The sequence below is a fragment of the Rhinoderma darwinii genome, chromosome 1 (genome assembly GCF_050947455.1).
Source record: "Rhinoderma darwinii isolate aRhiDar2 chromosome 1, aRhiDar2.hap1, whole genome shotgun sequence".
NCBI classification, from domain to species: Eukaryota; Metazoa; Chordata; class Amphibia; order Anura; family Rhinodermatidae; genus Rhinoderma; species Rhinoderma darwinii.
Genome location: NC_134687.1, coordinates 122038959 through 122062362, shown reverse-complemented (window position 1 = coordinate 122062362; position 23404 = coordinate 122038959). Strand labels below are relative to the sequence as shown.

Here is a 23404-nt window from a genome sequence, read left to right as displayed (position 1 = left end):
TATCCATTCCCCTGCCCAAAAAATTTTTAATAAAATATATGTACCCCAAAATGATGATGATAAAAAATACCACTTGTTCCACACAAAAAAATTTCTCATATCGCTACGTCAGCAGAAAAATAAAAATGCAGTCATGAAAAAACTTTAAATACCTTAGTCCTTACTGGGTTAAGCCCTTGACCAAAAATGTACACAGTGCAGGCTACATGTGTCATCATTGTTGACATAACACATTCTCTATTAAATCCTTTTATACATAGCAATCATGTTGATATGGAACACATTGAATCATTTCTGTTCTTTTATTATATTTTATTGAAAAAAATCTGAAATATGTTAACAAAAAAACAGTTCATTTTGCCAACCACATTATTTGGCTAAATATTTGAGAGCTCTATCACCAAATGTATATCCTTTTGCCAAGGGGTCTGATTTTTCTGGGAAGCAAAATACATAGTTACATAGTTAGTACGGTTGAAAAAAAGACACATGTCCATCAAGTTCAACTAAGAGATGAGAAAAAGGGAAGGAATGAAACAAAATTTCTACACATAGGAGCTGGTATTTTTTTGTTCTAGGAAATGATCTAAGCCTTTTTTAAAGCCATCTACTGTCCGTGCTGTGACCAGCTCCTGTGGTAGTCTATTCCATAGATTCACAGTTCTCACAGTAAAAAAGGCTCCCAACTCCATGGCATCCTTTCTATGAAATGGAGCCCAGAACTGCACTACATATTCTGGATGAGGCCTCACTAATGCTTTGTAAAGTGGTAATATTATATCCCTGTCCCGCGAGTCCATGCCTCTTTTAATACACGACAATATCTTGCTGGCCTTTGAAGCAGCTGATTGACATTTTATGCTGTTATTTAGTTTATGATTTACAAGTACACGCAGATCCTTCTCAACAAGTGACTCCCCCACTGTAGCTCCCCCTAGGACATATGATGCATGCAGATTGTTCGTACCCAGGTGCATAACTTTACATTTATCTACATTAAATCTCATTTGCCAAGTGGATGCCCAAACTCTCCGTGTGTCCAAATTGGCTTGTAATTTATGAACATTTTCCATAGTCTGAACTATACTACATAGTTTGGTGTCATCTGCAAAAATAGAAACAGTGCTATTATTCCCATCATTTATAAATAAGTTGAATAATAGTGGTCCCAGCACTGAACCCTGTGGTACACCACTTATAACCGGGGACCATTCAGAGTAGGATTGATTGACCACAACTTTCTGGATATGGTCCTTGAGCCAATTCTCAATTCCATTACAAACTATACTATCTAAACCTATAGTCCTTAATTTACCCATTAGACGTCTATGAGGGACAGTGTCAAATGCCTTTGCAAAGTCCAAAAACACTATATCCACAGCGGCCCCTCTGTCTAGGCTTCTACTCACCTCTTCATAAAAACAAATCAGGTTGGTTAGACAACTTCTGTCCTTAGTAAAACCGTGCTGGCTGTCACTTATAATAAAAAATGTTGTCACATAATCCTGTATATAGTCCCTCAATAGCCCCTCAAACATATTTCCCACTATGGATGTTAAGCTTACTGGTCTATAATTACCCTGGGAAGACCTAGAGCCCTTTATGAAAATGGGTACCACATTTGCCCCGCACCAGTCCCTTGGCACTATACCAGTCACTAGAGAATCTCTAAATATTTTGAAGAGGGGGACAGAAATAACTAAACTTAGTTCTTTAAGAACTCTTGGATGTAACCCATCTGGTCCCGGGGCCTTGTGCACATTTATTTTATTTAACTTAGCTTGGACCATATCTACATTCATCCAATTCAGTATATGAATTGATGAATTAACAGCACTGGCACCGGCTACATCAGCTGCTCTTTCTTCTGTTGTATATACAGAGCTGAAGAACCCATTTAGTAACTCTGCCTCCTCTTGATCCCCTGTGACCAACTCCCCATTACCACTATTTAGGGGTCCTACATGTTCAGACCTTGGCTTTTTTGCATTTATATATTTGAAGAATTTTTTGTGATTTGTTTTTGTACACAGTGCAGGCTTCATGTGTCATCATTTTTGACATACCATATTCTCTAAGAAATAATTTTATACATTGCAATCGTGTTGATATGGAACACATTCAATCATTTCTGTTATTTTATTATATTTTATTGAAAAAATCTGAAATATGTTAACAAAAAACAGTTCATTTTGCCAGTCACATTATTTGGCTAAATATTACCAAATGTACATCCTTTTGCCAAGGGGTCTAATTTTTCTGGGAAGCAATATCAATACCTGACAACTTTACACAGTTTGAGACAGGAGGTCAGTCTCTAGCTAGTGTTCAATTCCCCCACCAGTGGGCATCAGATTGAGATAGCTTTTGCCAACAATTATTAACACCAGTTCTTGTTTTCTCCCTATTGTCCATGCTATAAATAGATAGATCTGTGTTTGATTGGAGGAAATCTAAATTTTAAAAACTAAAGCAAGTAGATTATTACATCCAAAAATAGCCTTACATTATGACAGACTGTCAAGTGTACTGTTGCAAAATGCTGTCAGTTTGAAATCTGAAAATTCAGGGACACATGTATAAAAAAATTATTCTGCCGATAGTTTTCTGTCTAAAATTATTCGAATTATCTAAAATCGGGACATGGATGTATTCAAATTTGTTGCAAGTTCTAAAATGTGAAGCATGCTCACTGAAACCTGAAATGTTGCACAAATATGGCAAAATGATAAGTCATATAATATATCTGTGAAATATTGCTCTTTTAGAAATACCCATCCACAATGTATGCCTTATCTGACCTGGCAAAAACAATTTTGGTGCCGAAAATGTTGCATGTGCATTACATTTTTGGACCACTTTGGGGTAAATTAGACCTCACCCCTAAACTGACACAAGGAAATAAGGTGACCTGATGCTTTCTAAATGTGCATGTACTGGCATGTGGCAATGCGCCCCAAAATGTGTTTTGACCCTATAAAGATGCTATTTTGTAGGACAGAATATCGAAAATCTCCCAAACCTTAGCTTCAAGGACATTGGAATATTGAGCTTAACTGTTTCATTTCCCCTGTGGTGGCGCTGCAGAGAAATTGAATACTTGCTGCCAGATTCCCACACAGATTACAGCTGATCACTGGAGCCTTCAGCATTGAGATGACTTCAGATCTGCTTAGCGTCAAAAGACACTTCTAACAAAAAGGATTGTCCATAGCGGCCAATATAATAATAATATAATAATAATAATAATAATAATAGATACGACATGCAACTATACCAAATATTGTGCCATTTAGATAATAGCCAAGAAGAATGAATATTGACGACTCATAGTTCTTGATCCGCTATATTCATGAGCACTACCCCACCTCCCCCCTCTTCCCCCTCACCAATGATTGATGACCGAGAGCCCAAGACTCAATACTCTAACTTTGTAATTTTTCGTTTATACCTGTTTGATACCCAAGCAATCTTGACTTGCAGCGGTTAAGGATTGCCTTTTGGGATATATATTTCATGTCCATGGACGTTCCCTCAGCCTACAGTAATGGCTTACAAGATCAGTGCTTAGGGAACACATTTTAATGGACAGTATATTATAAAATTAGAGTTGGTCTATTGCTCTGTTAGTTCAGACATACTTATATATTTATGAAGAACCCCTTTAAGTCTAAATGTTATTGATGGTTTATGGACTAGATTCAAGAGCAAAAATAAAAAATGAAAAACCCTGAAAACCGCAGGCATAAAATCATTTAATCCTAACAGCAAGAGTAGGGACAGTAAGTCATTCTTTCAGACTGTAACATGCTTTTGTTGTTAGACTGTGGATATGATTTATTGTTCTATGGTGGTGTGAATGTGGAGAGCAGCCAGCGAGAAGAATCAAAATCACGCTAAAGTGTTTTCTCAGCGCAGTAATTAATGACTTGTTATTTCTAAAATACCACCTCTGGATTTAAAACATATTTCAAAGCATAACAAATGTTAGATAAATACGTAAAAGTGCGACTAATTGACTGACTGTTCCACATCTTGTAAAGTGTTCATTTCCCTGTACGATGGCTGTCTGTGTTTTCCCTTGCTGGAATACGGGTATTATTTTAGAATTTGTTAGCTTTCCTGGTTGTTTTTATACAATTTAATCTAAACTGCACTCCAGCTTAATTTTGAAACACTTTGTCAAACTTTGTTTCGTCTCCAAACATGTGAAAAGAATGTTAGAAGTGGAGTCTTGGAACTAAAGGGGTTCAGCTCCTCGCAACAGGGTGACTGTCTATCCACATTTGTCTGGCTATAAATGCAGCGGGAACAGGCTGAGAGCACAAATTCATATGCCGTTTTTTATTTTTGCGATATTAGATTGCAGGAGTGAATCAGGGGTGAATGCCATTATGTCACATTAAAAAAATCTCATTCAATGCAAGCATCATATTATAGAACGACTCACTACTTTTTCCAACACAAACAAACAACAATTTTAGTTTGTGTCAGGAAAGTAAATGTGGCCTCCTAGTCACAGGTACAACCTGACATAATTCAGTATCTTCACCTCCTGCACTGTACTGTATATCCCACATCATTTTAGAGAATCCAACACACATTACAAAAACACTACTGACTGGCATACCATCTTCATAACTGTGTGTAGAAGGACTTTTACAGATGTAGCACACTTTAAAGGGGTTTTCCAGTCATTAAAAATTGATGGCCTATCCTCAGGATAGGCCATCAATAGCTGGTGGGTCGGAGTCCAATTCCCAGGATCCCCGTCGATCAGCTGTTGTGAAGGGGGTGCAGCGCTCGTACGCTTCTCCTTCATTTCTTCTTGCTCACTGTGAATTGTCGGCACGCATTCACTTCAATGGGAGAAAAGGCTGCAATACCTGGGAATCGCCGCTACATCTGTGTCGATAATTCACTGTGAGCAAGTAGAAATGAAGGGGAAGCAGCGCTCGTACGAGCGCTGCACCCCCTTCACAACAGCTGATCGGCGGGGATCCCAGGAGACGGACCCCGACCCACCAGCTATTGATGGCCTATACTATTAATTTTTACAGGCTGGAAAACCACTTGACTCTGATAAGTTATCATGCTGCAGCAAGTTATCACTAAACACAACAAAAGCCACTGAATAGTCTTCGAAATAGTCAAGTTAAAGTTTCTTGCCACGGTGTGTTTAACGCTTTATGTGTCAAGTTAAAAATGGCTACATCTGTATATAAATTACTAATCACTGAATGATAAAAAGTCTTGCAACTTTCAAATATAATTTGAGTTTCAATTCTTTACCATTTTCAAGATCACTGTTGACAGTGAAAAAAAAAACCAAAACATTCTTGTTTTCACCCAGAGGCTAAAAACCTTTAGGCTATGTTCACACGGAGTATTTTGGAGGAGGAATATCTGCCTCAAAATTCCGTTTGGAACTTTGAGGCAGATTTTCCTCTCCCTGCACGCCGATTTTCGCAGAGATTTTCGCGCGGTTTTTCGCCTGCGGCCATTGAGCACCGCGGGCATAAAACACAGTGAAATACGCTTTCTCTGCCTCCCATTGAAGTCAATGGGAGGTCAGAGGCATATACGTCCGAAGATAGGGCATGTCGCTTCTTTTTCCCGCGAGGCAGTTTTACTGCTCGCGGGAAAAAGTCAATGGGAGGCGTTTTCGGGCCGTTTTTGCCAAGTTTTGCAACGCGGTTTCCGCGTCAAAAAACTCGGCAAAATACTCCGTGTGAACATAGCCTTATAGACCTAGTCCTGCTCTCAGTGAGTTTGCTACAATTGTATCTAGAGTAGGAAATCTGCTGTGAGCTGCATAGCCTCGTCTCCATACTAACGCATTTTACCTACACCAATATATTATAGCAAGCTTGCCTAGACTGGGCACAATTGTAGCAAACTCTAGCTGAGACAATGAGACAAACAGATTTTTAAACTGTAATGATAGCATCATCATTACATTAATATTATTATTATTATTATTATTTCTGGGGCTTATATAGCACCAACATATTCCGCAGCGCTGTACAGAGATCCACACTTACTTTCCCCATTGGGGCTCACAATCCAAATTCCCTATCAGTAGGTAGGACTATACAGACCCAGTAATACTACAAATCTACAGGGTGGGCCATTTATATGAATATACCTAAATAAAATGGGAATGGTTGGTGATATTAACTTCCTGTTTGTGGCACATTAGTATATGGGAGGGGGGAAACTTTTCAAGCTGGGTGTTGATCATGGCGGCCATTTTGAAGTCGGCCATTTTGTATCCAACTTTAGTTTTTTCAATGGGAAGAGGGTCATGTGACACATCAAACTTATCGAGAATTTCACAAGAAAAACAATGGTGTGCTTGGTTTTAACATTACTTTATTTTCTCATGAGTTATTTACAAGTTTCTGACCACTTATAAAATGTGTTCAAAGTGCTGCCCATTGTGTTGGATTGTCAATGCAACCCTCTTCTCCCACTCTTCACACACTGATAGCAAAACCGCAGAAGAAATGCTAGCACAGGCTTCCAGTATCCGTAGTTTCAGTTACTGCACATCTTGTATCTTCACAGCATAGACAATTGCCTTCAGATGACCCCAAAGATAAAAGTCTAAGGGGGTCAGATCGGGAGGCATTTCTTCTGCGGTGTTGCTATCTGTGTGTGAAGAGTGGGAGAAGAGGGTTGCATTGACAATCCAACACAATGGGCAGCACTTTGAACACATTTTATAAGTGGTCAGAAACTTGTAAATAACTCATGAAAGAATAAAGTAACGTTAAAACCAAGCACACCATTGTTTTTCTTGTGAAATTCTCGATAAGTTTGATGTGTCACATGACCCTCTTCCCATTGAAAAAACTAAAGTTGGATACAAAATGGCCATCTTCAAAATGGCCGCCATGGTCAACACCCAGCTTGAAAAGTTTCCCCCCTCCCATATACTAATGTGCCACAAACAGGAAGTTAATATCACCAACCATTCCCATTTTATTTAGGTGTATCCATATAAATGGCCCACCCTGTATAAAAGAGAATATTTATTTAGGGTGACTAAAATGAGGAAAGTAAATCAGAATATGATTTATTTTAAATAAATAACTTAAATATTTCTATGTCATATGGACAGTAGATGCCTGAAATGAATAGTAGCATCATAAACCTGCATGTCAAAGAGCTGTTCGGTTTCTATCAATAATTTATTAGAATAGATTGGAACAATATATGTGCAGCTTCACTGAAACTAGAGACCAGGGATGCTAAACCCCCACAGATCTAAATGTTATGACATGTTTAACTGACATTGAGAGCTACACGCTGACATAAGAAACAATGTCATTGTCATCATCACAAAGTAACAATCCTGCTATAGCCAAAGCATCGTCAGCAAACAGATAATATGCAATGACATTGCAGCACTGCTTCTATGCCCCATTATATCTTGGACAGGACAAACAATAACTATAAGCAAGCTGTCCCATATCCCATGCTGGTTCGGCTGCAGTATTAAATCAGGACCATCACTGTCACATCCCGTCAGAACGCCATCAAGGGGTTGAGGACCTAACAGGCGCCTGTTTTACATATTCTTTAAAGAAATTGTCACCAATTATTTCTATTGAATTACATATAATAACTGGACACTCATCCAAGAAGTAACAAACCTGTAAGAGGATTTTATCTCCCGATCCAGGATAGCATTTGTGGAAAGAATGCCGCGTCTTGAGTCAATTACAAATGCTTTATTTTCATTGCCATCCACAATAGTGTAATCTACCTGTCCATTTAGTCCACTGTCAGCATCAGTAGCAAAAACCTGTAAAAGAAATCACCATATTAGGTTTTATATCGCACAGACGGGTGTGAGATAATATTTCACAGTGTAATGTCGGGATATTCCTTGCTTAATATTTTTTCCGCTAAAAAAAAATATTTAAAGTTTGCCCATTGGGGTGGGTATGAGTAGAGAATTAGCCAGGCTACAAATGGAAGTGCTCTCTTCACAAGTAAATTGCTGATATCTTAAGGTTTTATTCTCTGAGCAATGCTGTGAGACTACTATTTGACATCAATGGAGATCCCACATGCATGCATGAAGTCATTAGATGGCCGATAGCAGAGCTCAGAATGGGGAATATCCAAGATTCTGACATGTCTCCATATGGACATTCCGTTTGAAGAAGCTGTCACCTTTTTATATTAGGGCTGTTGAACCCTATTATGCATGTTATAGATGCAGCTAATATGAAGAGATCTGTCACGATGAACCAGATGACAGAAAGTCAGTATACATTTAAAATTTCTATAATCTATCCTCTGACGGTTCCGAAGTTATGATATTCTGGCCACATTTTTTGTATCAGAACTGCTGGATAATTGTACTGTAACTGCTATTTATGCGTTTGTCTGTTGTGGCTCCAAACCAGAGCTTCATGTATACATATGATGTATATGAACAGACACATTCATGGTCATGTATGCTGCATTAATAAACACTCAAACAACAAACCCTTGCAGTAAAAATCAATGATACATAGAGCTGCCAGAAAGCATAAAACAAGTTCCTTTTAGTATACTGTAATAATTCATTTCCAAACACAGTAGGAAAATAGTTGAAAGATATACTATTAGTAGTTGGGTCCAGAGCACAGATTCTGAGAGAAAATATCTGCAGGCAATAAAATGGTAATAAATCTCTGGTGCGGTTTCAAGCCCACAATATTTATAATCCTATACCAGTTCCTACAATTTGAATGCTGTAAATCAGTAAATTGTGAAATTATAACGGACTTTGGAAAAAAAATGTAGTGTATGAATAAAAGATTCTGAATCTATAAATGGTTATATAAATGGGATACGATCATCATTTATTTAAATCCCCATAACATGTTGTAATCCACATCTGTGTTATACAGTAGAGTTACCGTACCTGGATAACAGCCATGTTGTAGGCCTGACCTTCCAGGACCCATGTAATGTGATGATCCCGGTCAAACACTGGTGGGTTATCATTCTGATCTTGGATTACCACAGACACCCTGCAGTATGTCACAGACAGACTGTTTTCAGCAGCGATGGTTACATTCATTCTATTTCTGGCTTCGAAGTCAAGCAGTGATGGGTCCTTTACTGTGAGGTCTCCTGGGAGGTGGAAACATTGGAATTTATTCAGACAATAGCACATTACAATATAGTCATAAGAAATGAAATTGGGGAATTATACCTATTCAGAGTATAAAGCTAGATATGCAAACTGGTAAACATTTCCATCTCAATTGTGCATATTACCGTACTTTAAAGTCTACCTATATGTTCAAAAAACTTTTGGCGTGTCATAGAGACATGTCAGAAGTTTTGATCGGTGGGGGTCTGAGCACTGAGACCCCTACAGATCATTAAAACGAAGCAGTAGTAGCGCTCAAGTGAGTGCTGTGCTGCTTTGTTTCTTCTCAGCTCTGCTCAATCAGCTATGGACAGTGTCACAGCAAGAGCTCTCACTCTACAGCTCTCGGCAAACAAGGACAAAACTCTTGCGAAAGATCACAGTCTTGTACTTGTCTGCCGAGAGCTTGAAGAGTGAGTGAAAGCGTGCGTGCGCATAAGCTCTCCTCCCTCCAGCTCTTGCACTGTCCAAAAAAGAAAAAAAAACTATTTGATTAAATTATGAGCTAAAGCTACATGTTATTGGGAAAAAAATGTTTTTCATTTTCACGGCCCAATTCTAATAAAATCTATAAAATAACTCTAATTTAATTCTTTGAGGGATATAGTCACCAAAATTGCACCTGGGGAATTTTTTACTGTACTGGTACTTCAGAGGCTCTGCAAATGCGACATGGCCCCCATAAACCAATTCAGCAAAATCTGAGCTGCAAAATCAAAATGGCACTGCTTCCCTTCTGAGCACAGCCGAGGGTCAAAACAGCAGTTTATTACCACACATGGTGTATTGCCGAAATCAGGAGAAATTGCTTTACAAATGTTGAGGTGCCTTTTCTCTTTTATTCCATCTAAAAATTTGAAAATTCTTTGTTTTTTTATCTGCACAGACTAATTACAATAAATTCCGCAAAAAACCTGTGGGGTAAAACTGCTAAATATGACACTAGAAAATTCCTTGAGGGGTGTAGTTTCCAAAATGGGGTCACTTTTGGGGGGTTTCCACTATTTAGGTCCCTCCAGTGCGTTGCAAACGCGACATGGCACCGAAAACCATTCCAGTAAAATCTGCGCTCCAAAATCAAAATGGCGCTCCTTCCCTTCTGAGCCCTGCTGTGGGTCCAAACAGCAGTTTATTACCACATATGGGGTATTTCCGTAATCGGGAGAAATTGCTTTACAAACGTTGAGGTGCCTTTTCTCTTTTATTCCTTCTAAAAATTACAAAATTCTTTGTTTTTTTCAGAGAAAAAGGAGATTTTTTTTATCTCCACAGACTAATTAGAATAAATTCAGCAAAAAAACAGTGGGGTAAAACTGCTAAATATACCACTAGAAAATTCCTTGAGGGGTGTAGTTTCCAAAATGGGGTCACTTTTGTGGGGTTTCCACAATTTAGGTCCCTCCAGTGTGTTGCAAACGCGACATAGCACCGAAAACCATTCCAGTAAAATCTGCGCTCCAAAATCCAAATGGCGCGCCTTCCCTTCTGAGCCCTGCTGTGGGTCCAAACAGCAGTTTATTACCACATATGGGGTATTTCCGTAATCGGGAGAAATTGCTTTACAAATGTTAGTTTGCTTCTTCTCCTTTATTCCTTGCAAAAATTCTACGTTTTTCCAGGAAAAAAAGGAGATTTTCATTTTCACAGACTAATTCAAATAAATTTAGAAAAAAACCTGTGGGGTGAAAATGCTAACTATACCCCTAGATAAATTCCATGAGGGGTGTAGTTTCAAAAACGGGGTCACTTTTTGGGGGCTTCCACTGTTTTGGCACCACAAGACCTCTTCAAACTTGACATGGTGCCTAAAATATATTCTAATAAAAAGGCCACAAAATCCACTAGGTGCTCCTTTGATTCTGAGGCCGATGTTTCAGTCCATTACCACACTAGGGCCACATGTGAGATATTTCTAAAAACTGCAGAATCTGGGCAATAAATATTGAGATGCATTTCTCAGGAAAAAGCTAACAGAAAGAAATTTATTACAAATGAATTTCGGCAAAAAAAATTACATTTGTCAATTTCACTTCTACTTTGCTTCAATTCCTGTGAAACGCCTATAAGGTTAAAAAACTTTCTGAATGCTGATTGAATACTTTGAGGGGGTGCAGTTTTAAAAATGGGGTGTTTTATGAGGGTTTCTAATATATGGGCCCCTCAAACCCACTTCAGAACTGAACTCATCCCTGAAAAAATAGCCTTTTGAAATTTTCTTAAAAATGTGAGAAATTGCTGCTAAAGTTCAAAGCCTTGTAATGTCCTAGAAAAATAAAAGGATGTTCAAAAAATGATGCAAACATAAAGTAGATGTATGAGAAATGTTAATTCGTAACTATTTTGTGTGTTTTCCAAGCAGATACATTTAAAATTAGAAAAATCATAATTTCTTCACATTTTCTCTAAGCTTGGTCCAGACAGGGTTAAATGGGTTTTCCACGACCGGACAGCTGGTGTCCTATCAACAGGATAGGTCATCAGTATATGATCGATGCAGGTCCGACAACCAGACCCCGCAACGATCAGCTGCTCCGTCTGCCTCCGTGCACTGGACATCCATGCCGGAAGCAGATGGCTCCGGTCACGAAATAGCGGCCGAGCTGCAGTACTGCAGCTCTGCTTCTATTAAAGTGAATAGAGCAGAGCTGCAGTTCTGCGGAACGGCCGCTATGCAGTTGTTGGAGCTATCTGGTTCCAGCTCCAACTACTGCTTACCCTTCAAAACATCCGGTGCCGGAGGTAGCCAGAGCTGCTGATCGGTGCAGTGTCCGGATGTTGTACTCACACCGATCATATACTGATGACCTATCCTGTGGATACGTCATCAGTTGTCCAGTCGCAGAAAACCCCTTTAATTTTCCTATACACATTACAAGAAACTCAGCTAAACCCGCCAATTTCATTGGGATTAGCTGACAAACTAATTTTCACGTTTACCAACCGACATTCCCTTGACGGCAGGTGTCAGGGGTATAAAGGATTAGCATGTTGGATTTTAGCATGCCAGACCCCTGTTTCCAAGGGAGATATCCCGCTGCCAGAAATGCCAGAGTCGCGCCGAGCAAGCCAAGCGTGCATGTTTATGGGGAAGTCCAGAGAAAGAACTGTCGGCCAAACAAGTGTATTCAACAGTTATTTTATGTGTATGGCACCTCTTGTCCTAATAACTTCAATGTGATATGAAATTATAAAAAAATGAACAGCAATGGATGTCAGCTGATTAATTTGCAGGAAATTTTTAAAACTGACCTAAAAATTCATTAAAAAAAGGCAGGACAAATTCTGTAGTGTGAATATAGTTTTATTATTTCTATTATTATTGTATTATTATCATTATTTTTTATGATTACATAATACTAATAATAATAATAATAATACTAATAATAATACTACAGAGCTGTAGCTAGACTTTCCCTCACCCTACCTTCGAAGATTCCGTTTTGCGCTCACTTTAAGTTGTCTGAAGCGTTTCGATCCAATTACTACTTGTGCGCAAACGTTCTGTGTTCAGAATGACTTGCAGGCAACAAAGTGTCTAAAATAATCTATTGCGATTGCACAGACTGCAAGATATCTGCACCTAAGTATCCGTTGCTTTTGTCCAAGTGTTTAAGGGGTTTATCATTTTTTATTATAATGCGCATGCTCGTATGCTTAGTTATAACTAGGACGGCGTTTCTTTCCAATACACATACTCGTACACTAGGACGGTATTTCAATGTAATGCGCTTGCTTACATACATACCGTATTTTTTGGACTATAAGACGCACCTGACTATAAGAAAAATGTCATATTTTACTTCTTCATATTTATTCTTGCTAAAAACTGCATCTTATAGTCCGAAACATACAGTAGTTATTTTGAAGGTTAGAGAATATTTAACCATCAATATCGATCTTTTATGTAAATACACTCTGTCTCTAGCTAAAGTATCTCTAGCTTTTATGTGTGGAGAGTGTGATTTTATAGCTGTTTGGGGTAAATTATTGCTATAGCAGTCTATCATATAAGAGTCTATCATATAATTGTTATGACTAATTCTGAGGATTATTAAAAGACTTGCTGATATTGCTGAATCATTTATCAAAGACGTATTTTACACTTATACTAGTAATACGCCTTGGTGTCCAGTTTTTGGTTACAAAAATGTATCCCCTATGCATCTTCAAATGTATAAAATGCTCAATATACAGCATACAATAAACTTTAGATCAAAAACTGAACCTGTATCTGGCCTCTTGTGTATACAATATTAATTTCTTTTACTGAAGAGTGAACCAGCTGTTTGATAAGAAAATGTCGCCACAGGGGGGCTATTTGTGACTTGAGGTTTATAACAAGAGAGTTGTTTTTTCCTGTGAGCGATAGTTATCAATGACAACACGTACTGCAGCAATTCTGTCAATTATAGTGGGATACAGTTGTATCAAGCATCAACTAGATGTGTAAAACACACATCTATATAAGCATATTTTGGTATTAAGTCCAGAGGAGAGACACTTGGAATTTTAAACATTGAGTTCTATTTAGGGATTTTATTTATTTTACCCAAAAAAAAATTATGTTGTATCTGTAGGGAGGATTTAAGGGTTTTTAGCTGCCAATAGGCAAATTGTAAATATATGTCATAGTTTCAACCATAACAATCAACTGAAAACTGAAAGTTGTTTTTTGGTGTTTTCACATCAGCGTTAGGGTTCCGTCAGACCTTTCCATCGGAGGAACCCATCAACGGAAAGGCTAACGGAAACCATAGATTTCAATGGTAATGCTTCCGTTGATAATGGTTTCCGTTTGTCTCCGTTCCATAAGGTTTCCGTTTTTTTATGGAATAAATAGCGCAGTCGACTTTACGTTGATGGGTTCCCATGATGGAAAAAGTATGTCAGAGCCCATCAATGAAACCTAACGCTGATGTGAACAGGCCCTTAGATCATGAAATGTACACCGTTTTTAGCACTATTAGCACTCGTTCGCCACTCATTCAGGAGGTCCAGGTCAAGGAGGGAGACTATTATCCACTTCAGTGACGGGGTGACGTGAGTCAGGAACACGGCTGAACCGAGCAGGCAGCCACTTTTAGGAGGGCGGGCAAATGAGGGAGAGCACAATAGAAGTGACTTAGAGTAGGACACTTCAGGATGGCAGCCAGAGACGGACATCTCTTAAAGTACCAGAAGCTGGAGTCCCGCACATTCCTAGAGGAACATGTCCCTTCGGCCCCTGAAGGTTCAGCACATAGCTGTGGAGCACTGAGCGATGTGAGAGAAGGAGGTGGTGTTTTGGCTACTTCTGTACAGTACAGTAATATGCAGCCGTGTTGTTGTTTCCTGTGGCGTTAAGGACCTATACTGTACAATGCACGTTAAAAATTAGCTTTTAATGAATTAGAATGAGAGAATTTGCAGCCCTGGTTACATGATTCTAGTAGGTCCATTTTACTAGTTATGGAAATTTGCCCAGAGTTTCATTTTAACTATAGAAGAATATGAAAATATAACTATGATTTTGAAATTGTTCAGTTTATAAGGGAGACACACATATTATAGTACTAGTGTTAGGCCCTGTTATTTGCAGGCAGAAAAATCAGATTTTGACTTGCCTGCAAATTATTTCCGCAATTTTCGCAGCGTTTTTCGACCCCGGCCATTGAGTTCCACGGGCAAAAAACGCTTTCTTTGCCTCCCATTAATTTCAATGGGAGGTCAGAGGTGGAACCGCGGCAAGAAAGAGCATGCTGCTTTATTTACCGCAAGCGGCCGTGGAAAAAAAACGGCTCCGCCTCCCATTCAAATCAATGAGAGGCAGTTTCGGACGTTTTTTGCCGCTGATTCCAACACGATTTCCATGTAAACATCAGTGTCAAAGAACTCTGTGTGAACCGGGCCTTAGGCTCCATTTACACGACCGTACCCATAATTATAACGTGCGCCCATTATAAAGTATGGGAGAACGTTCTGTAAAATAAAAAAATAAGATATGTCCTATTTTTTGGGGAAAGTTACTACGGAGCGGACACTTTCCCGTAAGTATACGGGAAGGTGTCCGCCGGCCATAGAAATGAATGGGCCCGTGATTAGCGGCGATTTTACGGTCGTGTGCATGGGGCCTTAGGCTGCATTTACTGCTACTTGTTATTAATATGTTCTCCACTACAATATTGCACAGACAGACGGACGGACAGACAGACAGACAGACAGACAGACAGACAGACAGATAGACAGACAGATAGATAGATAGATAGATAGATAGATAGATAGATAGATAGATAGATAGATTATTTATTACAAATGTTTATTCCAAAACCGTAGATAAAGCACTTCATATAATCAAACATTTTCTCAGCTTTATAAGTGGCTCTAATCAGGCCCTGTTCACACTGAGTTTTTTGCAGGAGGAAAATTCTGCCTCAAAATTCAGTTTGGAATTTTGAGGCCGATTTTCATCTGCCTGCACGCCGTTTGCCGCGTTTTTCGCTACATTTTTCGCTCGCGCCTATTGAGTGCCACGGGCAAAAACGCAGAGAAATACGCATTCTCTGCCTCCCATTGATGTCAATGGGAGGTCAGAGGCGTAAACACCGGAAGATAGGTCATGTCGCTTCTATATACCGCAAGCGTTTTTTACCGCTCGCGGTAAAAAAACGTGTCCGCCTCCCATTGAAATCAATGGGAGGCATTTTCAGCCGTTTTTTGGCGCGTTTTCCGCGTCAAAAAACGTGTCAAAAAAACTCAATGTGAACAGGGCCTAAAAGTAAGCTAGCAGGTACTATTGTAGAAACTAAAAGCCCTCTGAACACCTGACTCCTGATATAGATGACCTTACAGACCACATGCACTTTATGCTTTATGTTAATGTTGGATCGATCACCGGGCTGTGCGCTTTTCACCCCTCCCCCAAAGAGGGTGCAATAGAGGCCACTAACATCTATTGTAACAGCTAATAAATAGATGACCTAATTGAAAAAGATCTCTCTAGTGACATATTCTCTTTGAGGCTACATTCAGACGTATCAGATTCACTCGCGGAAAAAATGCTTGTGAATCTGGTCCGTGTGTGTTGCGTTATGCATCAGTGTGCTTTGCGAGAGGCATGCGTTATTCACACACTCACAAAGCACATCTTTTTTTTTTATTACTTTCAATTGAATTGATGCGCAAATCATGCACCACACACAGATGTGCATCCGTATGCGGTGCGTGGTTTTCACGCACCCATTGACTTCAATGGGCGCGTATGTGAGTGAAAACGCACCAATATAAGACATGCAGTGAGTTTCACGCAGCGGACTCTCGCTGCGTGAAAACTCACGCATGTGTGAACGGCCCCATTGAAATCAATGGGTCCGTGTGCTGCGTGTGATTTCCATGCGCAGCACATGGACGTTATTCACGTTCGTGTCAACGCCCTAAGATGAATTTATAAAGCAGAGCTGAAGGGTCTCAAGTCAGTTTACTATTGCCTCCCAACGTGCTTAATACGTGCTGTACTCATTATATAGGAGTTACCTGTTTCAGAATGTAGCATAAATGTGTCTTTGTCTCCGCTGATAATTCTATAGGATAGGGATTGTCCAGATGGTTCATAGTATTTGGCCTCCACAGTCACCACTGCTGTACCTGATTATAAGAGGCACAAAGGAAAAATGTAGAAATAACAAAAATAATTACCGGTAATACGCAAAACAGAGCAGTAAGGTGTCTCTAGTCCAGGTAAAATGCAAATACTGAAACTTTTATAAGATAGTATAAAGTCCAATGAGACAAGGTAAAAAAAAGCTTGTAAAAAAACTCTCATTCTCAGTCTTCAATGGAAAACCGCTCCATTGTTTATACACAGAATTTTCAGTGAGAGGAAGTGCAACTCGCCTCGCTGAAAAAAAACATGTCACTTGTTGACTAGCCTCCGGCAGTCACACGCAAATTATTCCCATTTATTGAGGCTAACCTAGTTTTACTCCAAAACCGTGGCAGAATTTTGACACATACATAATTAATTGTCACATACAAGAATGACAATTAATTTATAACACAATGTCATGGGTGCCCTTAGTAAAAAAAAATGGTCCTTTGTCCCCCTTAGGCCTCATGCACATGACCGTATTTTCGGGTCGGCCAGCTGCGGACTGTCAGCCGCGAGCCGCCCGAAAATCGCGGGCCATGCACATGGCCGCGGCCTTTATTTTCAATGAGCCCGGCCGGCAGAAGACGTCCGTAATAAGGCATGTCCGTTCTTTCTGCGGTGCGGGCTCCCGGACCATGCATGGACCGTAAAAACTACGGTCGTGTGCATGGCCCAATAGAAATGAATGGGGCCGCAATTCTCCCGTGGATTTTCGGGGAATTGCGGCCGCAAAAGCACGTTCGATTGCATGGGGCCTAAGACTGCAGTGCCTGGATTCAAAAGCAATCTCTAAAGTTACAGTCCTGGCTACAATAGGATTAAACACTAAATTCATATGCAACAAGGTTATAAAAACTACTATGAGAATTATAGTGGCTATATCTATCTGTAGTAACCCAGAACTCAAATAGTCAAATAGACCACTATAACATTTCGAAAAAGGTTCCTTGCTATAATAAATAAAAAAATACACTAATATATATATATATATATATATATATATATATATAAACTGACCTTCTTTGCTATTTTCCAATACGATGGATTCATAAACATTCTGAACAAAATAAACATCCTTCTCTTGGCCTTCTAGGTCAATTGCCACAAGACCTGTTGATGTCCTTGCTGGGATACCAAGGTCTGAGGCCTTCACTTTGAGAACTGTGCTTCTGAAAGTTTGAGAGATCGGTCTTTGAAGCTTGATATCTCCTGTATCTTGGGTGATAAGGAAAAGTGGATCAATTTCCACCAGACTATAGACCACAGTTCCATTCGGGCCTAGATCTGGGTCACTCGCATGTATAGTAGCAATTGTTATATTGACTATGGATTGGTGAGAAACAAGAACTTGAACGGGATCCTCCAAGAATAAAGGAATGTTATCATTGATATCTTCAATATGAACTAAAACTTTGACCGTGGAACTTAATGGACCATATATGCTGCTGTCACTCGCAGCCACCCGGAACACATATTGATGTTTCAATTCTCGGTCCAAGGCCTTTGCAGTTCCAATGTTTCCAGTTGTATGGTTTATAATGAAAACACCTTGGGTATCATCAATCAAAGAGTACGTGACTTCACCATTCAAGCCTTCATCGATATCAAATGCATAAAGGCCAAGAACCATTGATCCAATAGCTAGATCCTCTCTAACAGATGTGCGGTACTGGCTCTTAGGAAATGTAGGTGGATTATCATTTTCGTCCAAGACTTTAATATGCAATTTGGCTGTGGCACTTTTCTTGGGGCTGCCCAGGTCATGGCACTCCACGATAATGGTGAAACTGCTGACATCTTCTCTATCTAGGCTGCGGGTGGTCCAAACCTCGCCTGATGTGTTATTGATGGCAAAATATCCGCCCGTGTTTCCACCTTTAAAAGGAAAGAGACGTAAAACAAAAACTGACACCAAGAGACAGTGGAAATATATATCATGGTAACACCATAAAAATATGTTAAGTCCAATAACATGAAGCGTTTCTGCTTGTACAGCGAGTGTTTAAGTGTCTCTGGCATGTGACTGCCTTCTGTTTGAATTAAAACCTGTATTTCATTTAAACCAGTGGGTGGCACTGACAGTAAATACAGAAGGCCTTATGCATTATGGAGAAATGGCTTTTCCAGATGTGAGGCCTTTTTTGAATTGGACACACCTTATAAAATATATATATCTTAATGTGGCTATTCAATTGAACAATTCTGCGCAGTGCTTTACTACATAAAAAAAATGCTTCAAATGCAAAAACAAGTTCATATAATCTTTTGCCTACAAAATATTCAAGTAAGGTCCAAGTTTTCTTACAGAGTCCACTGCGGGGGATGACTGTTCCCCTACATGGGTTTAAGTGAGCATTAAGGCTGGGTTCACACGACCTATTTTCAGACGTAAACGAGGCGTATTATGCCTCGTTTTACGTTTGAAAATAGGGCTACAATACGTCGGCAAACATCTGCCCATTCATTTGAATGGGTTTGCCGACGTACTGTGCAGACGACCTGTCATTTACGCGTCGTCGTTTGACAGCTGTCAAATGACGACGCGTAAAAATACAGCCTCGTCAAAAGAAGTGCAGGACACTTCTTTGGACGTTTTTGGAGCTGTTTTCTCATAGACTCCAATGAAAACAGCTCCAAAAACGGACGTAAAAAACGCCGCGAAAAATGCCGCGAAAAACGCGAGTTGCTCAAAAAAAAGTCTGAAAATCAGAGGCTGTTTTCCCTTGAAAACAGCTCTGTATTTTCAGACGTTTTTGGTCACTACGTGTGCACATACCCTAAGGGTATGTTCACACGCTAGCTGTCATTTACGGCTGAAATGACAGCCTGTTTTCAGAAGAAAACAGCTGCCTCGTTTCACACGTAAATGCTCCTCCTCGTAATATACGAGGCGTCTGTGACGCTCGTATATCTTGAGCTGCTCTTCATTGAGTTCAATGAAGAACGGCTCAAATTACGTGGCAAAGAAGTGTCCTGCACTTCTTTGCCGAGGCAGTCAATTTACGTGTCGTCGTTTGACAGCTGTCAAACGACGACGCGTAAATTACAGGTCGTCTGCACAATACGTAGGCAAACCCATTCAAATGAATGGGCAGATGTTTGCCGACGTATTGTAGCCCTATTTTCAGGCGTAAAACGAGGCATAATACGCCTCGTTTACGCCTGAAAATAGGTCGTGTGAACCCAGCCTAACAGTTACCTAAGTTTGTAAATTACACCCTCTTAAAATTCTGTTCCTGTTTTTAGATCTCGGGATCCATAGCTTTAAGGGGAGACTGAATCTCCTTGCATGCGTGCCTATATGTTTATGGACGCAAACAGAGACTGTAAAGTCAAGTCCAATTTATTTGCCATGTGTAGAACAGTATATATGAATTTTTGATGGGCTGTAGATATGATGCTGGTCAGTTGCGATTCTGAGATCCTATGAGTGGTGGGTTGTGTAGGACCAGGTCCCTGATGATTAGGCTATTGCACAGAATTGATTCAAGTCGAATGAGAAGCTTAAATGGTGGCCACGCTCATTCTGGGAGGGGGGTTTATAGTGGGGCAGAGAGGAGGATGTAGGGGTAAGTAAGGCAAGGATCACAATGTCTTCTATGACCAGGCACCACGTTGACTGATTGTTAATATAAATTACACATCATGTCTATAGTCTGCTATACAGAGATCATGACCCAAAACCTGCAGAGCCCAAGGTCTAAGCACAAGGAAATAATTTTAAAATAATGCAATCCACAAACATGGAGATTTCTTAATGGTCAATTAACAAATCCTAGCATCCCTCAAAGGCTATGTACACCTTTGAAAATATATAAATACATATATATATATATATATATATATATATATATATATATAAATGAATACAAATGTGTATTAGTGTGTTTGGTGCAACTTTGTTATTACTTTTAATTAAAAATTATTTTTACTTTTTGAGATACATCTGCTTTGTATACTGCATACAGAGCAGCTGTATTGTGTGCTGAAACCTGAATCTGTTAGGTCAGCGGGACTGTCGGGTTCTGACGCTCAGGATCGAGCTATTATCGATCACATCTAAGTTATGAACTTAGATGTGATCGATGTATTCTATGAATACATATTTTTTAGTACATCCGTATATCTCATGGACTGCTTTCCTAATGATACACTGGTCAAACTTGTCCAGTCAAAAATATTTCTGAGGTAACTATAATAACTAACACAATGGATGTCAAATGCTGGATGTACAAATTGTCATTTTCATAAAATATATAGAGTAAAGTGGAATTGCTTATTAAGAAGACTTACATGTACAAAGACATAAATATAAACAGACTGCTAAATTATGGGATCTATAAAAAAAAAAACAAGAGATTTTTACTGTAAAAAGTTCCTGAGATGTCTGACATAATAAACAGCTCAGCACTAGTAAAATCCTGCTTTAAACATCTGCACAGACAGTTTAGTAAGAATCATTAGTTACCAATTATTTGGAACTGTACTCTGCCATTGTTGCCAACATCCTTGTCTACGGCCAATACTTTGTGAATTATTCCCAGATCTTGGTTTTCCGGGACACGGATCTCAACCTCAGGAAGTAAGAGCTCAGGAGCATTGTCGTTCTCGTCCAGCACTGTACACACAATGGTCGCTGAACTGGAGAATGATGGGGATCCGCCATCTTTTACCAGTACTAGTGATGAAGAAATGACAGTAAATGAAGGACTATATTGTGGAAATGGAAAATACAGAATACATTTATTTAAAAAAAAATGTAATTAAAAATAACTAATTCAGTATAAACCTATGACCTACAGGTAAACGTTCACTGAGATACTATATTACCACCCCCATTACCCTCATAGTACAAGATATACATGCGGTCAGTGTAAGACTTACTCTTAATAGTAAACTGATCCTGCTTCTCTCTGTCAAATGAAGCAACTGTGAGCAACTCCCCAGTATCAGGATTTATTCTGAAAAATCCATGTGCTGGCCCTGGCAAGATGTGATATGTAAGTACTGCATTGACTCCTGAAAATAAAATACACAGGCACATGTTACTTCATCAGTAGAACCGATGGTCATTTTTACATACGAGTATTACTCTGAGCTTATGAAAAATGTTTCCGGAATCCAGAAGATCAAATCTGGTGCATGTTCTATGTTGACAAGGGATCAGTATAGGATGGAGAACCCTACAAAAAGACCAGAGGATCCTCTATGAAGCTAAGCCTATGACATGATAATGGGGCCCATCCTCAATAGAGCCTACAAGGTCTAATAGAGCATCACCCTATCCAAAACTTCCAGCAGAACGGGTCACTTGCTGCTGGCGTTTAATATTTTTGGGGTCATTTCACAAATAGACTTAGTCCTTATTAATGATATGATTTATGTGTAGGATGATAACAAGTTTATGATGATACTAAAGGGACCATGACCTTGTTCTGCATAAAATGTAGTGAGATTCGATGTATTCCTATGGTCTGTATAGCCTGAGCTCGATGTATACACTCTTCTATGTACACATTCTTCATTCATGGAACAGGCATCCAATATCAAGTCATAGCGACAAAGAAAATACATATTGAATTGCCTGCTACTATATGTGCTGTGCACAATAACGAAAATACTGACCCAAAATTAATAAAACTTTGGCTGCTGGAGATATACTGTAAGCATACAGTTCCTTTTTGAAGTGCTTGTACCTTCTCTGCAGTGGGAAGAACTAGAATTATAGTGAGGTTAATATTTTATCGTTTGTGGTTACATCAAAATGTAATTTTAGGAAATCAGTTGATGACAGAGTAATGTAAGATTGGGCAACAGTGCCACATAGTGGTCAATCATGTTATGGTCACTGGACGCCATCCTACGGCAGCCATTGTTACCATTTACTGTTACTGTAGACAAGCAAATAATTTACTAGTTCACAGTCAGATAAATGATAAAAGGCACGCGGTGGATGAAAGAATACACAAATTTAAAGATACCTCTCATCAGGTTCCTAATTGTATATTAATGACTGTACTGTATAGTTCATTATGTGCGGTATAGAAAGCATAAAAGATTGTATCAAATAAAATTTGCATATAAAAATGGTGAAACATACAGTATTGCTTTTAATACTATGGCCACCTGATAGTGACATGTATTTTGCTTACACCGATAGCAAGTGCCAACATAGATGGTCTGTGCATAGGCACTCATATTGTTTCTGGTGTGCCCGGGCACACCCTAATATGCTATTTATTTTACTGTTGCCACCGAGGAATGGTTCGGCTTGTCGGCAATTGCTTGCTGCAACAAGTTTTGTTTTGTTCTGGTATCCATGATCTAGGCTTGGATTTGGTATCGTATCTATGTAGTAAGCTCAGGTATGCACTACATTTATGTGCCATATTTACTAACTTAACCTATGTATCTGGAGGATGTGGCTAAGGGTCAGAAAATAAGTGCTGTGCTACGTATGCCACACTCTATCCCATCCCCCACTCCCACAAGGCACACTCTTAAAGGCCCTTTTACACTGGGCGATTATCGGGCAGACAAGCGTTCATAGAACGCTCATTGCCGATAATTGCCCTGTGTAAACAGGGCAGCGATCAGCAGATGAACGAGCAAACGCTTGA

General features: G+C 39.4%; 1 protein-coding gene across 1 annotated transcript in view; it reads right to left on the bottom strand.

Annotated features, from left to right (window-relative positions):
- DCHS2 (dachsous cadherin-related 2) overlaps positions 1-23404 on the bottom strand; it is a 310518-nt gene that overhangs the window by 22558 nt on the left and 264556 nt on the right. Inside the window, exons 11-16 of the mRNA XM_075860333.1 lie at positions 21669-21803; positions 21253-21462; positions 17802-18659; positions 16670-16780; positions 8927-9138; positions 7662-7813 (exon numbers count right to left, since the gene is read on the bottom strand). Coding sequence (XP_075716448.1) covers positions 7662-7813; positions 8927-9138; positions 16670-16780; positions 17802-18659; positions 21253-21462; positions 21669-21803 — 1678 coding nt within the window. The remainder of the gene's footprint in view (positions 1-7661; positions 7814-8926; positions 9139-16669; positions 16781-17801; positions 18660-21252; positions 21463-21668; positions 21804-23404) is intronic.